The 17,279-nt window shown below is 40.3% G+C and overlaps 1 protein-coding gene across 2 annotated transcripts in view; it reads right to left on the reverse strand.

Annotated features, from left to right (window-relative positions):
- Positions 1-4,294: 4,294 nt before the first annotated feature.
- Positions 4,295-17,279, reverse strand: part of LOC128695814 (uncharacterized) — a 102,584-nt gene continuing 89,599 nt past the window's right edge. Inside the window, exons 2-4 of one of the 2 annotated variants that reach the window (XM_053786679.2) lie at positions 12,759-13,010; positions 8,067-8,636; positions 4,295-6,022 (exon numbers count right to left, since the gene is read on the reverse strand). In XM_053786679.2, the coding sequence (XP_053642654.1) occupies positions 5,786-6,022; positions 8,067-8,636; positions 12,759-13,010 (1,059 nt within the window). In that variant the 3' untranslated portion in view covers positions 4,295-5,785. Of the gene's footprint in view, positions 6,023-8,066; positions 8,637-12,746; positions 13,011-17,279 lie in introns of both variants that reach the window. The other variant, XM_053786678.2, reaches the window with a different exon arrangement.

The following is a 17,279-nucleotide window of genomic DNA, read 5'->3' on the forward strand; positions in this document are numbered from 1 at the left end:
TATTTTTCTACTATGATCTACTTTGTCCATAATTACTATTACATTTGCTTTGTTTTGCAAGTTGAAGACTTCATCTTGCGAAACAGACAAAGCAAATGTGATAGTAATTATGCACAAGGCAGATTATAGTGGAAAAATGAACATGTCATTAGAAGACAGGGGTACTTATGTGCCCCTTAACCCTCCCCATACTTGTCTAATGTTTTTAAGTGATGACTATCAGTGTAAGGTAAGATACTGTGGTAATTTTTATCTAGTAGGATATTAAAAATAGTTGTTTGGTAAATTTGGAGGTGTCTGGAATGTAACCCTACTTTTCCCATATGTTCTTCACTTAAAACTATTTTTAATAAGGTGCCCAATTTTAGGAGCATATTCCTGCATTATGAAAAGGTTTACTGCTCCTTGTGGAATGCCATTTGTGACTAATTCTCAGTTTGAATTCACTGAGATTCTGCCACAAGAGTAAAAATTATTCTGAAGAATTGAGACACTTAGGCAACATATGGGAATTTTTATTGAAGAAACGTTTTGCCACAGTGGCTTCATCAGTCCAATACAAAGTAGAAATGCGTAAGGAGAGGAGGAGATTGAGGTAATCAGTCCCTCAGCCTGGAATCGATGTGTTCAGTCCATCACTCTTGTAGAAAGTACAGCATAGGGCCAGAGAGGTGGTTTATATACTGCAGTCAGGCGGGTCGAAGCAGGACGAGGCAGGATCACAGTGGGACCTACTAGTGTAAGTAGGTCGTCGTCCAAATGTTGGACAAGCGTTGAAGAAGTCTTGTCGGTTTTCAAAACCATTCATCACACACAAAAAATTATTCTGCACTAAAGCACTTGAGTGTGCAAGTCTCAGCCAGTGTCTGGGTTCCAATTCCATCTCAGTGCCCTTTGAAAGATAGCATCACTGAAAAGATGCCAATCAGTTTCCCATTTTCTGGAATGCTGTTTGGGGTGACATCTCAACTGTCTTATTTGTGTGCCTCTGCAAAGACAAGTGATTATGTGTGAATGTGTTTCTTTTTTGGGCCAACCTGCCTCAGTGGGGGATGGCCAGCATGTTGAAAAAATCTATACTGTAGTCACAAACACATTATATGGGTCTAAATCAAGACAGGTACAATATACAGTTTTTTTTATTAGATTATTTACATCATGCAATATTTACAAATATAACTTGAGACATTTTTGAGCAACAATGAAAATATTGCTAAAATAATTATTACAGTACTGTCATTTCTTATGTAGTCCTACCTTCCAACATTGCTTTTAAAGTAACATTTAATATCTAAACATATGTAAATTTTAAAAAGCAACATTAGTCAGAACTAGGATACAGGAGAGTTGATTAATATGTAGATATTAACTAGTACTGTAATACTAAGTAGACGTAATACTAAGGAGACGGCCGACTTGTTGAAAAAAGAAAAAAAAAATTAATATACAGTAATTACAAAACTTGGAGTAATAAACCTAGGCACTGGCAAATATTTATTATTTTATGAAAATACTGTATAATTTAGTCCATGGCACTAACAAAATGAATCATTGCTACTGATCAATTAAAAAAAAAATCCTGATAAGCCTGCCTAATGGCATGATGGGATTATGTAATAGTCTACCCCATAAGAATGGTAGATGATTAGTATGGGACATGTGTACAGTATGTACTTGCAAGGCTACCAGTCATGGGGAAGCAGACAGGATCAACAAGTAAATAAGATACTTTTGCAACACTAATGATTCATTAGGAAATGTTTTGCTTCCAGGAGCTTTGTCCACAAAAAAAAATTCCTGGCTAATTTTGACATTACCTTTGCATTTACTAATGTTCCTGCCACACAGGTCGTATCATACCACAAAAAAAAAAAAACATTAACAGGACCTTCTTATTCCTTGCCAGGCCTTTGTGGCTCTAATGGAATTTAATGTCAGTTTCACCTATTTCAAATTTGAAGATACTAGCCACAGGTAATGCTTTTAGATGGCCACAGGCTCAGTGGCATACTGGGAAATACAGTGGACCCCCGGTTAACAATATTTTTTCATTCCAGTAGTATGTTCAGGTGCCAGTACTGACCGAATTTGTTCCCATAAGGAATATTGTGAAGTAGATTAGTCCATTTCAGACCCCAAACATACACATACAAACGCACTTACATAATTGGTCGCATTGGGAGGTGATTGTTAAGCGGGGGTCCACTGTATTTATATTAAACACTTGGAGACTGAGTGAGGTCCTTCATCCCCAATAAAGTGAGGATATTGTGGTATGTGGATGATACATTGGTCATCTGTCCTCGGAATTGCCAAGGACAAATGTGCTGCAGTTCCCCAATGGGATTTGCACATGCCTCTGATTATAAGAGGTGGAAGTAGTTAAACAAATCAGTAATAAAGGCACCACCAAGAATAGGAGCTGAATGAATACTGAATTAATTCAATGTTGATTTATGAAATATGTTATCAATGATTATAGCCATATATGATGAAAGGTTTATAAACTAAAAGAGGAGGCAGTTAGGGAAAGATATAAACAGCTATTGGAGGATAGATGGGCTAATGAGAACATAGGCAATGGGGTCGAAGAGGTATGGGGTAGGTTTAAAAATGTAGTGTTAGAGTGTTCAGCAGAAGTTTGTGGTTACAGGAAAGTGGGTGCGGGAGGGAAGAGGAGCGATTGGTGGAATGATGATGTAAAGAGAGTAGTAAGGGAGAAAAAGTTAGCATATGAGAAGTTTTTACAAAGTAGAAGTGATGCAAGGAGGGAAGAGTATATGGAGAAAAAGAGAGAGGTTAAGAGAGTGGTGAAGCAATGTAAAAAGAGAGCAAATGAGAGAGTGGGCGAGATGTTATCAACAAATTTTGTTGAAAATAAGAAAAAGTTTTGGAGTGAGATTAACAAGTTAAGGAAGCCTAGAGAACAAATGGATTTGTCAGTTAAAAATAGGAGAGGAGAGCTATTAAATGGAGAGTTAGGGGTATTGGGAAGATGGAGGGAATATTTTGAGGAATTGTTAAATGTTGATGAAGATAGGGAAGCTGTGATTTCGTGTATAGGGCAAGGAGGAATAACATCTTGTAGGAGTGAGGAAGAGCCAGTTGTGAGTGTGGGGGAAGTTCGTGAGGCAGTAGGTAAAATGAAAGGGGGTAAGGCAGCCGGGATTGATGGGATAAAGATAGAAATGTTAAAAGCAGGTGGGGATATAGTTTTGGAGTGGTTGGTGCAATTATTTAATAAATGTATGGAAGAGGGTAAGGTACCTAGGGATTGGCAGAGAGCATGCATAGTTCCTTTGTATAAAGCCAAAGGGGACAAAAGAGAGTGCAAAAATTATAGGGGGATAAGTCTGTTGAGTATACCTGGTAAAGTGTATGGTAGAGTTATTATTGAAAGAATTAAAAGTAAGACTGAGAATAGGATAGCAGATGAACAGGAGGCTTTAGGAAAGGTAGGGGGTGTGTTGACCAGGTGTTTACAGTGAAACATATAAGTGAACAATATTTAGATAAGGCTAAAGAGGTCTTTGTGGCATTTATGGATATGGAAAAGGCGTATGACAGGGTGGATAGGGGGGCAATGTGGCAGATGTTGCAGGTGTATGGTGTAGGAGGTAGGTTCTGAAAGCAGTGAAGAGTTTTTACGAGGATAGTGAGGCTCAAGTTAGAGTACATAGGAAAGAGGGAAATTATTTCCCAGTAAAAGTAGGCCTTAGACAAGGATGTGTGATGTCACCATGGTTGTTTAATATATTTATAGATGGGGTTGTAAGAGAAGTAAATGCGAGGGTCTTGACAAGAGGCGTGGAGTTAAAAGATAAAGAATCACACATAAAGTGGGAGTTGTCACAGTTGCTCTTTGCTGATGACACTGTGCTCTTGGGAGATTCTGAAGAGAAGTTGCAGAGATTGGTGGATGAATTTGGTAGGGTGTGCAAAAGAAGAAAATTAAAAGTGAATACAGGAAAGAGTAAGGTTATGAGGATAACAAAAATATTAGGTGATGAAAGATTGGATATCAGATTGGAGGGAGAGAGTATGGAGGAGGTGAATGTATTCAGATATTTGGGAGTGGACGTGTCAGCGGATGGGTCTATGAAGGATGAGGTGAATCATAGAATTGATGAGGGGAAAAGGGTGAGTGGTGCACTTAGGAGTCTGTGGAGACAAAGAACTTTGTCCTTGGAGGCAAAGAGGGGAATGTATGAGAGTATAGTTTTACCAACACTCTTATATGGGTGTGAAGCATGGGTGATGAATGTTGCAGCGAGGAGAAGGCTGGAGGCAGTGGAGATGTCATGTCTGAGGGCAATGTGTGGTGTGAATATAATGCAGAGAATTCGTAGTTTGGAAGTTAGGAGGAGGTGCGGGATTACCAAAACTGTTGTCCAGAGGGCTGAGGAAGGGTTGTTGAGGTGGTTCGGTCATGTAGAGAGAATGGAGCGAAACAGAATGACTTCAAGAGTGTATCAGTCTGTAGTGGAAGGAAGGCGGGGTAGGGGTCGGCCTAGGAAAGGTTGGAGGGAGGGGGTAAAGGAGGTTTTGTGTGCGAGGGGCTTGGACTTCCAGCAGGCGTGCGTGAGCGTGTTTGATAGGAGTGAATGGAGATGAATGGTTTTTAATACTTGACGTGCTGTTGGAGTGTGAGCAAAGTAACATTTATGAAGGGGTTCAGGGAAACCGGCAGGCCGGACTTGAGTCCTGGAGATGGGAAGTACAGTGCCTGCACTCTGAAGGAGGGGTGTTAATGTTGCAGTTTAAAAACTGTAGTGTAAAGCACCCTTCTGGCAAGACAGTGATGGAGTGAATGATGGTGAAAGTTTTTCTTTTTCGGGCCACCCTGCCTTGGTGGGAATCGGCCAGTGTGATAATAAATAAAAAATAAAAATGATGAAAGGATGGAGGGAAGGGGTAAAAGAGGTTTTGTGTGCAAGGGGCTTGGACTTAATAAAACAGGCATGTGTGAGCATGTTAGGTAGGAGTGAAGGTGAATGGTTTTTTGGACTTCATGAGCTGTTGGAGTGTGAGCTGGGTAATATTTTGTGAAGAGATTCAGGAAAACCAATTAGCCAGACTTGAGTCCTGGGGGTGGGAAAGTACCGCGCATGCACTTTAAAGGATGGGTATGAGATATTTGCTGTTTAGAATGACATCTAAACTCATATCTGCAAGCCTCTGCAAAGACAGTGATAGTGTGAATGATGATGAAAGTGTTTCTTCTTTTTTGGGGGGGATCACCCTGCTTTGGTGGGAGATGGACAGCATGTTAAAAAAAAAAATGATGAGATGCAAGAAGAGCCATCAGAAACAAGAGAAGGTGACAGATGATGCAAGGAAAACCATGTAAAAAATTGGGGGAGGTCGTCTGATGCCAATGAGGGGCTCTTGATCCAAGCAAGTGAACCTGCCCTACCTGTGTGCTGAACCCAATCACCTCCCATTCCCACTGCACTGCACTCCCCATTCTGATAAAAAAAAAATGGCACTAGCGAAAGTATGTGGAGCAATTTGCTGTTGAAATATGTTAGTGATATGTGCACTGCAGCTGTAGGATTTTACAGACATAACTCCCAAGTAATCACTATCTGTACATCTCAATGAAATTCTAGTTATTATCCTCTGTACTGTATTTGTATTTTGGATCCCATTCTTGAGGCACACATAAAATTACGAACTGACAAACTGACAGTAAATTATTGTGATAAAATGGAAATGGACATAAATTATTTAAGTACTTAAAAGGTATGAGTTAGTATCTTATTTCATAAACATAACTTAATTCTTAGAAAGACTCTTGTTCAAAGCTGTTGTTAAGAGCTCTGTGGATAGACACGCTGGGTTCCATGGTGGAATCTATGAATTCCTCTGCTATCTCCCGATCCAGTCCTGTGTATGTTTTCTCAATCTGCTCATCTGTTAGCTCCTTGTTCTTCTTGCCTTTTTTCTTCTCCTTTTTACCAGCTTTGTCTTTGCGTTTCTTACCTTCCTTCTTATGCTTCCGTGCAAGTTGGTGAGGATCCTAAAAAATACAGTAATGCGATGTGTTATTCAGAAATTATTGTACACTGTGCATGTCGGTGGTGCATCGAGGTATCTGTGGGGACAAAGAACTTATTCATGGAGACAGAAGGAAATGTGTCAGAGTATAGTGGCACCAACACTTATATGGGTTGTGAATGTTGCAGCGAGGAGGAGACTGGAGGCAGTGGAGATGTTGTGTCTAAGGGCAAAGTATGGTGTAAATATGCAGAGAATTCATAGTGTATAAATTAGGTGTGGAATTATTAAAAGAATTATTCAGAGGGCTGAGGAGGAGTTGAGGTGGTTTGGTCATTTAGAGAGGGTAGAGTGCAATAGGATGACTTGGAGGGTGTATAAATCTGTAGTGGAGGCATGGAGGGGTAGGGGTTGTCCTAGGAAGGGATGGAGGGGGTAAAAGAGGTTTTGTGTGCAAAGGGTCTAGACATCTAGCAGGCATGTGTGAGCGTGTTAGATAGGAATGAGTGGAGACTAATGGGTGGTTGCTGTCTACTAACCTACAAGCTGTTGAAGTATGAGCAGGGTAATATTTTGTGAAGGGATTCAGGGAATACTGGTTAGCCAGACTTGAGTCCTGGAGGTGGGAAGTACTGTGCATGTACTTAAGGAGGGGTTTGGAATATTGGCTGTTTGGAGTGACATCAGTTCAGATGTCACTCCAAACAGCCAATATCCCAAACCCCTTCCTTACAGTGCAGGCATTGTGCTTCCCACCTCCCGGACTCAAGTCTGGCTAACTGGTTTCCCTAAATTCCTTCACAAAATATTACCTTGCTCGCACTCCAACAGGTTGTCGGGTCTCAAAAACCATACGTCTCCATTCACTCTTAACATGCTCACACATGCCTGATGCATGTCCAAGCCCCTTGCACATGAAACCTCTTCTACCCCCTCCCTCCATCCTTTCCTAGGATGACCTCTATCCCTTTATTACAGATTTATACACCCTCTAAGTCATCCAAGCCACGTCAACAACCCACTGCATCCAGCCTCCTTGATGCAGCATTTACAACCCATGCTTCATACCCATATAAGTGTTGGTACCATTATACTTTTGTACATTACCTTCGTTGTCTCCATGGATAACGTTCTTTGTCTCCACAGATATCTTGGTGCACTACCCACTTTTTTCCCTTCATTAATTCTATGGTTTACCTTGTTTTTCATATACTCATCCACTGACACATCCACTCCCAAATATATGAATACATACTTCTTTCATACTCCCTCCAATCTGATATCCAGTTTTTTCTTACCTAACTCGTTTGATACCCTCCCCCTCCCCCCATGTACATTAACCTTAGCCCCGTATGACAATGTAACCAAGAAGCCTAGTGGCTGTACTTCAAAACCCTTAGGCAGAGGATCCCCTCAAGGAAGGTTCCTTGATGTTGGTGAGGGGCTCTTGATTTAGGGAATTGGATCTGTGCTCCAGTTCCCCGAATTAAGCCTGAATGCCTTCCACATCCCCCCCCCAGGCGCTGTATACTCCTCCGGGTTTAGCGCTTCCCCCTTGATTATAATAATAATAATTAGGCAGAGGATATGCAATGTGTTTAAGAGATCTAGAATTATAGCTTAACCCCCTTCCCCCAAAAGTGTCCTGGAGTTAGAGATCAACACCCTTAAGAGACCTATGAGCTGGAGCTCAACCCAGTCCAACATTAAAATATGAGAACGATCAGATGAGACTAGGTTTGCTATGTACTGTACATAGTTATATGTACTACATAACACGAGACCATCACATTGGGGGAAAGCTCTAAACCCCCACCGATCATCCACTGCCTATGGGGAATGAATGCATGTAATAGTAATGATACCCAATATTCATTTGCAATGTTTTTTATACAAATTATTGCTGAAATATACAACAGCACATTTTGCACTAATTTATAAGTAATTCGTGTATGTATTGTATATAAAAAGACACTACAATAATTTACTTTATAAAGTACAGTGCAGCGCTGTGTGGCCCTTTCGGGTTTAGCGCCTAACTTGATATAAAATACAATAGTAATTACCTGATCTGGATGGAAGTGAGGCATCATAGGTGTCACCAAGTGAGGGTAATAGAGGGATGGGTGGGCAACATGGGCGGGATAGTGATGTGTGGGCGGGTGCGAGTACTGGTGAACATGTACAGGTGCCTTAGGAGGAATGTGATGTGAAATTTGATGTGGATGGAGATGTGTGTGAAGAGGATGGTGGAGGTGTGGGTATGCAACTTGCATGTGTGCGTGTAAAGACTGCTGACGGTCATGACTGTGTGTAGGTGTGTGTTTGGAACTTGGAGGTACTGAGCTGCCAGCAAGAGGCTGAGAAGAAGGCTTGAGGATGGACTGCACAGCTGATGAGGGAGCCACCTTATTGCCACTACCCTTGATGGAGGAAGATAAGTGAGAGGGAGCAGCAAGAGTCGAGTTGCCTGTATGGTGGTGAACACGATGGTCAGTAGAGGAAGGTAAGGATGATGCAGCCGAGGGATCTGCTGAAGTCTTCCTGGGTGTAGCTGATGAAGAGGAGTCTGAGGATGAGAGTGGCACAAACTGTGACACTGATGACACCATACGAGGTGGACTTGATGACGAACCCTGTAAAGCATGGTATCATTGACATAATATAAAAGTATCAATCAGACATGTATATGAATAATCATTCTGTATGATGTGAGTGTTAGATTCCACATGCTTATTACAATTTTGATATTCATGTAAAGTGCTAAACTCTTAAATACCACATAGCTCTTGTTCAATTATTATTATTATTATAATCAAAAAGAAGCGCTAAGCCACAAGGACTATACAGAGCTCTTGTTCAAACCTTGGAAATTTTTATACGGATCATAGCTGCACATTATGGCATGTATCCAGTTTTTTATAAATACGGTACCAAAGCTATAGTTATCAATGCAATTAAGTATTTCCTAAAATATTGTATTTCCTTAAGGAAATTCATATAACTATTATTCTGATATTCTGAAATGGGTATTCAAAAGAATAATGACGTGCTGTGCATACCATGGGTTTTACATAAAGTTGTAAAACTTAAAAAAATGTTTGGAGGTAAATTATCACATTGATGGAAAGAGCACACTGAACTTAGGGGTAGTACAACGCCTGGTGAAATGGAAGGATTCTTGAGATCAAAAACCCCTCAGTAGCATCAAGAAACCTACCTTGGAAGGTTTTGGAAGTATAGGATTATTATTTGAAATAATTGCCATTAGGAATAATTCTGATTATTTGTTACTGTAAGTAAATCCCTCAAGAGAGGTGCCTTGATGCCACTGAGGGAGTTTTGATCCAAGGAATTGGATTAATCCTTCCCTTGGATTGAAACTTAATGCCTCCCATTCCCCAGGGGCAAGCATTAAACCCCTAAATATTTAGTGCTGTCCGTGATTAAAAATAAATATTGTAAGTAATCCGTCCCTGGACACATGCTCAGAGCAATAAACAAACTCAGTTGCTCGGCCAGCTATTCATGGCCTCCCAATATCCTGCAGGGGTATTCCTTTCTCGGACTATTTTTCAGTACTCTCAATTCTAAAACTGCTGGCAACAGTGTTGGTGTGAGTTGCCCATTTTTTTTCTCTCATACCACAATTGGGATTTTTGCCATCATTCCACCGGTATCTACTTCTTAAATTGCATTCTCATGTTAACAAATCGGATACATACGACTCACAGATACCACATGGAACACCAACTGGCACCACTCTGCAAAGGCTGTTGAATTGCAATCTGTCCACCATATTTCAATATATTGTTCTGTCTATTAATGGGCTCACATGATTCACTTCCAACATATACACCACTCTAACACACACACACACACACACACACACACACACACACACACACACACACACACACACACACACACACACACACACACACACACACACAGGGGTCACAATTGGAAGTTGAAGACTCAGATGAGTCAAAGGGATGTTAGGAAGTATTTCTTCCGAGTTGTCAGGGAGTGGAATAGCCTGGCAAGTGATGTAGTGGAGGCAGGAACCATACATAGTTTTAAGATGAGGCATGATAAAGCTCATGGAGCAGGGGGAGAGAGAACCTAGTAGCGACCAGTGAAGAGGCGGGGCCAGGAGCTGAGTCTCGACCACTGCAACCACAATTAGGCGAGTACATACACACTTCTAATTGACTTCCTCACTGAAAGTCCCACCTATGATGCAAACTGATTTTTTAACAGAAATTGACCTATTGCACTTATTACGATTTAAATTTTACACTCGCATTAAACCCTCACTACCCCCTACCCCTCGCTCACCCCACCCATATATATAACAGAGCAAACCTTTGACAACATTTTGTTCAAATGAGTCTTTTTTTTATGTCTTTGACCCAAGGAGAGAGTAACTCCTATTCTTTTTCATTCAAGAGTTCTTCACCGTTCTTGTCTGAAAAAAAAACTACTTGAAAGAAACATCTAATAAAGGCTTACCTTGCTATAAGTGTTTATGTTCCCCGGTATATCTGAGTACTCCCTCATATCAGTCACCTCAAGAGAGGCTCTTTGATGCCAATGAGAGTCAAGCAATTAGACCAGACTTCTCTTGGATTGTATCTGATTGCCTTCCATTTCCCAGGTGGTGTAAAGGTTCTATTGGTTTAGAACAGTGGTTCCCAAACTGGGGGTAAATTACCCCCTGGGGGTAATTTAACCATTTTTGGGGGGTAATGGAGGGGTGACAGAAAAAAAGTTATGAATTCTGAAAATCAAGAAAACAGTGCGGTACCCGGTATGAGGATTATTGTTAACTTTGTCTTAGTATATAAAGTTGTAAAGTAAACCTATTATAAGTAAGTAATAAAGTTAAACCAAATAACAATAAACATCAAAAACTAATATACAGTATTAGAAAAGAAGAAATATATAGCTAAGTGTGTGGAAACCCAAAAGTATTTTGACAAGTATGCTTCAGGACAAAAGTCACTCAGTAGCCCAGATCGACCTGTCCAGTATGCGTCACTCACTTCCTGAGGCTGCCTCTATTTCACACTGTCAGTTTATCTGTGAGCATCAGCCGAGGTAGACATAAGCTGGTATGTATGTGTACTGCCCTGTGCAGTATATAGTTAGTATTTACCCACTGTTACTGTGAATTTGTAGCTATTATTAATTTTATATATAATGTATGTGTGGTTCTTACGTTTTCAATGGTTTTGCTAGGATTAGCAGAGTATGCGAGGCTGTATACGTTCACGTTTAGCCATATATATCAATAATAACAATATTTTGTGAAAGGGGTAACATGCTTATGTGGCATGTTAAATTGGGTAACAAGCTGAAAAAGTTTGGGAACCACTGGTTTAGAACTACCTTTGAATATAATAATATTGTATGTGGTGGTACTGCATTATGTCATTTAAATAATTATAAAGAAAATGTTACATTTAAATCGCTTTCATGAAAACAGTTTCACGTCATCGTATATCACTGTTTGAATTTGGTTGTAATTTAATGATGCTCCTCGGCGGAAATGAGACATTATTTTATATTTTATGATATACACAACCTAACTATACTATGGAAGAGAACTTTTTCTTAGGTTAATTGTTATTTTGCGAGATTTTCGGGAAGTTAACACATTTTCACACAAGCAGAACGTCAGAGCAAATCACAGCTAACTTAACGAAGTGTAAGGTTAAGTTAGGTTAGGTTGGTTAGGTTTCTTACCATTTGCACAGCATAATATTATCTTCAATGTAAAACCCAAATACTACTGCACTATTTAAACTATTTTATAGCCAAAATTCGCTGAAGAGGAACAATGAATTATTACTCTGCATTTACACAGCAATGAAAATATAAGTGACAACAGAAAGAGTAAATAGTTTGGAAACTCTCAGGCAAGAGAGAACAATAACTCACCCAGTAACAATCACCACCATTGTTAGACAGAGAAAGTCGCCAGTTTCTAATCCACAAATTGTAGTTTTTACCTCATTATTTCACACGGGATTTCCCTATAATATGTGTAGCTTTACAAAGCTCATGGCCTGTAACAGTCACTTGGATTACTGATTTACAAAAAACTAAATATACAAACACTTCTTTTTCCTTTTGTCCAGGTAGAAATAATGATAATAATATATTTGTAACCAATTATAGGTAGAAAAGGCTGTAAGGTGTAAGAAGAGAAGGGATGGGGACTGTGGATGAAAAACGCTGAAGCCTGGCAAGAGTAACATATAGGAGTGAGAGCTGCAAGTAGCCAAGTTCGAGAAGGGATGGGGACTGGGGATGAAGAGCGCTGAAGCCTGGTAAGAGTAGCATATAGGAGTGAGAGCTGCAAGTAGCCAAGTTCGAGAAGGGATGGGGACTGGGGATGAAGAGCGCTGAAGCCTGGCAAGAGTAGCATATAGGAGTGAGAGCTGCAAGTAGCCAAGTTCGAGAAGGGATGGGGACTGGGGATGAAGAGCGCTGAAGCCTGGCAAGAGTAACATATAGGAGTGAGAGCTGCAAGTAGCCAAGTTCAAGGAATGATAGGTAAGACACTGAGTAAGGAAAAGTAGTGAATCTTTAAATAAATACATAAATTATATATATATATATATATATATATATATATATATATATATATATATATATATATATATATATATATATATATATATATATATATATATATATATAGCTGGAAGGGGATGGGAAATTATGAGTCGTCTCACCGCGGAACTCACGATAGGGAAGATGGTCTTTTGTTGTCCTAGCCAACGGTAGAGTCTCTCCTTGCGGTTGTGTCCCTCTGAGAGACCTTGGGCAGCGTCTTCACCCTTGGTGTAGAGGCCACAGGCCTCCCTGGCGCTGACGGTGATACAAGCCAGGCTCACTATACAGTCAATGACACCCAGGAGCACCAGAGCACCTGACACCAGTACGGCTGGTCGACCAAGTAACACCTCCCCCAGTACTTCTACCTCTTCTTGTGTCTCCTGCAATTAAAAAAAAGGGGGTTTAAGTAGGATAATCAAACAAAAGTTGAATTATTTCCACTAGGTTCTTTCCCTAGAATGTGACTCACAGGAAGTCCGGAACAAGTTCTTAAACGTGCCTTCTTTGAATCGAACCTGATTGCCTCCCATTCCCCAGGCGCTGTATAACCCACTAAGCGTTTATTGCTTCCTGAATATAACTGCACAGTCCATTATATAAGCGCTCGGTATTACCTCTCAAGATGAATGATTAAATGCCTTTCAAAATGAAGGAGTGTGTTGATGCTAATGGTGCTCTTGATCCAAGAATCTGAATTATTCTTTCCTATGGATTAAACCTGGTTGCCTCTAATTCCTAAGGTGTTGTATGAAACCCATGGGTTCAATGCTTCCTGATTATAATAATAATAAAGGTTTGAATAACAAGATTATTTTTTCACAAGACCTTAGATACAGCATCAACAAGTGTGTAAAAATACACAAAAAAAGGATCTTGATCCAGGGAATTTGAGCTACTCTGCTCTTTCTTTGATGAAACCAGATAACCTCATTCCCCAGGTGCCATATGATTCTACGGGTTTAGCCCTTCGTAAGAAATTATGAGGGTAAATACACACAGGACCCCAATAGAAATATGCCACTTTGACTTTTGCTTTATTCTAGGTAATTTGCACATATATTACTATGCAGGACAATTGTAATCGCCCAAAACTTTTGAAACTGTATCTAAATAAACTTACTTATTCGTGTACCTTTAGACCTGCAACGATAATTTGCCAATGTACAACTAAATTTAATTGTAAACATTAACCTCTCCAGGATATTCCGTCTACTTTTCTTTGACATGTCCCTAGAAGCTAGAGGATGACCTGAAAGATTGACGTTGAGTACAAATGGAAAACTGGAAAAGATATAAATAAAGTGTTGAAAATATCTAACCGAGAGGACTCGCAGCAACGGATTCGATTTAAAAGGGATATAGGGAAGTACTGGTTTGACACTGATTGGAACTTCCAGGTAGCATCAGTGAAGCGAAAATTTTGGGCAGCTTTAAATATACGTATATATAATGGTTGGATGGGAGCATGAGTGGGTGTGGATGGATGAGTTAGACCTGTTTAGCATGAGTCAACAGGCCTATTACAGTATTCATTTTAATGTTCTTACGCTGGGGTCACTTATGTTGGGAGGATTCCACGGAGTGTACTTGGCTAACTTCTGTCGTCTCCTAAGCACAGTCCACGGACGAAGAGCCTAGACTTCTCCCTGAATTTCCGTAAATGTGAGCTTTCTGAACAAAATATATAAAATTCTCAGCAAAATACTGAACTGGAGGAGTTTCTAAAAAAAAAAAAAAGAGATGTGGGTAAATATAAAAAATATGCAAAATCTGTACAGTTGTTTTACTCTCCGAGGAATTGCAACTGCCCTTTCGTTTCTTCCATCGAATCTGATTGCTTCCCATTCCCAAGCGCTGTATGACACCCACGGGTTTAGCGCTGACCATGAATATAATAATAATAGCTGAATATCTTTCTCATACATAAAATCTTGCATTTTTTAAATCTTTCATGAAAAATTTAAGAAGAATGATACAATGTATTAAGTACAATACTGTCAACCTCCATTCTTAAATCCGAAACTTTTCCTGTAAAGTGAAAAGTCACCTTTAATGTATTATGATCAAATGAACCTCGCGTGTCTTGGGCATTCCTTGAAGCACTGCTGATGCCATAGTAGAGAAAGCCAAAGTCATAAATGCTAGTGCACCATGGTAACAGTCAAAGTCTTGATAAATGCTAGAGTGCACCATGATAACAATAACAGTGCAAGCTCATCATACTACGTCATGCTCACTGTTAAAGCATGGTGTGCCGGCGTGACCTTATGACCCGCCACGCACAGGTTATACTCAGCAACCTGAGTAATTGTCTCAATTATTGCTGCCAGGTACAGTAACGCCCACCTCGCCACCTTGCTGGGTCACCCTCCGGGGTCAGGAGCTGCAGCTGTTGGGTCACCCTCCTGGGCCAGGAGCTGCAGCTGCTGGGTCACCCTCCTGGGCCAGGAACTGCAGCTGCTGGGTCAACCTCCTGTTACACAACCTAATGCACAGGTTATTACACAAACTAATACACAGGTTACTACACAGTCTTTTTCATGCACAGGTTAAACGTGATTTCAAAATTTTCCCGCATTTGTGTCGCTTTCAACCAACTTGTCCCCTATAAGCCAATTCCTAAATAGTCCAAGGTTTCCGGAAACTGCTTAAGAGGTCCTAAGATTCTAACCAATCCGCAGAATGGTCAGTTTAAAGACTGCAAGACTCCAAAATCTAATATATATCTAGATAAAATTTTTGCTTACTTGAGTTTTTTTATATTTAGTGCAGAGGTATCTGCGATCACCCGAGGTCTACAAAAGGTCATGGGTTGACCTTTGACCACACTCCAGGTCGTGCAGATCACAAGTCAGCTCCTAACCACAGCCAACCATGTCGATCACATTCACTTCCTGAACAATAAATTGCTTGTCATCGCCTCGAGACTAAATCGAGCTAGTTAGGTTTATGACTTACTGAAGCTGCCCGAGTTCTAAAGACCGTATTTCCTCAGTACATTAACATCAAGAATACTTCAGTCCCTAAAACAGATTCAACTAAACTCAGTGTATACATATCCTCCTTTGCTTGAAAAGGACTCTCAGTATATCGTCTGTCCCTCTCATCACAGATACACAATGTGGTACCCACTTAACCCACTCGGCCACATCAAGTTTGAGTGTGATGGAATTATACGTACACACACTCGGGTATTAGGTACTCATATACGAACGTTTGTACATATATGGAATATTTTCATCAATCGCCTTCTAGTTTATCTCTGAAATTATATTTAGCAGTGGTGAAGCTTTTTATTTTTATTATTATTATTATTATATTTTGGAGGAAACGCTAAACCCGTAGGGTCATACAACGCCTGTGGGAATGGGAGGCAATCAAGTTCGATCTAAAGGAAAGGAGAATAGGTTCAATTCCCTGGATTAAGAGCCCTTCACCAGCATCAAGGCACCTCCCATGAGGTAGTAGCCAGCACTGTCGCCATGCACCCTGGTATATTCTGTCATGCAGACTGAATTTTACTTTCCAAGTCAGTTACTGCTATTCAAGAGGCAACGTCAACTCTTAGAATTCTAAGGTTGCCTTAATTATGTCCCCCTCAGGGTACGTAGTGTTGCCTCAGCTACCACCTCTACTTTCTACTAAATCCTCTTCTTGCAGCTGTGTATCTTGCACCAGAAATGTCAACACGCCTCTCTTCCCTCCACACACACAATGTTCCCAACATTCTTCAGCTAGCTCGCCATGATGAGCGACAGCAGTTTATAATGGACCTGGTGATATTACTGCTGGCAAAGCTATGATTATATTCACGGGGAAACGCTAAACCAATATGGGTCATAGCTCCTGGGGAATTTGGTAATCGGGTTTGATTCAAGGAAGGAGAGATCAGCAATAATTCCTTTCAACAAGAGGGCTTCTCCAGCGTCAAGGTACTCCTTCCCCTTGAAGTAGAGGAAGTCTAATAAAAACAGTTTATTTAGATAAAAAAAGGCAGCCATACTTATAAAATTATTATTAAAGTTAGGGGAAACGATAAACCCGCAAGGTCATACTTCATCTAGGAAATGGGAGGCAATTATATCTGATCCGAAAATGGGGAAGACAAGACCAATTCCTTGGATAAAAATTCCCTCACCAGCATCGAAGAACTTCCCTTGAGGGCATAAAATACACACACACACACACACACACACACACACACACACACACACACACACACACACACACACACACACACACACACACACACACACACACACACACACATCACTCAAAATAAAACAGGAATCGCATAAAATCAGTAAAAAAAATAAATTGGTCCCGGAATCTCAGTGGGTACAAAGAACGAGGCTATATCTTTCGTTGACTACAGCTACAACATCATAAACCTTATTTTCAAGCTTCTTCTGGGTACACACACTCAGCAATAAACAGTAATCACTCAGAAACATCCTAGACATAGAGGAAAATATACACGTAATGCAATTATCACACGATAACAAAAATATGGGACCCAACTATGAACAAATGGCAAGAAAGAGCAAGCCTAGTGAGAAATACTGATGCAATATCAAATTACGTCGAGTTTACTGAGTAATGTAATGGTCAGTCACACCTGTTATGGGACGCTGATTTCTCTAATTATT

Source organism: Cherax quadricarinatus, chromosome 41, assembly GCF_038502225.1.
Source record: "Cherax quadricarinatus isolate ZL_2023a chromosome 41, ASM3850222v1, whole genome shotgun sequence".
NCBI classification, from domain to species: Eukaryota; Metazoa; Arthropoda; class Malacostraca; order Decapoda; family Parastacidae; genus Cherax; species Cherax quadricarinatus.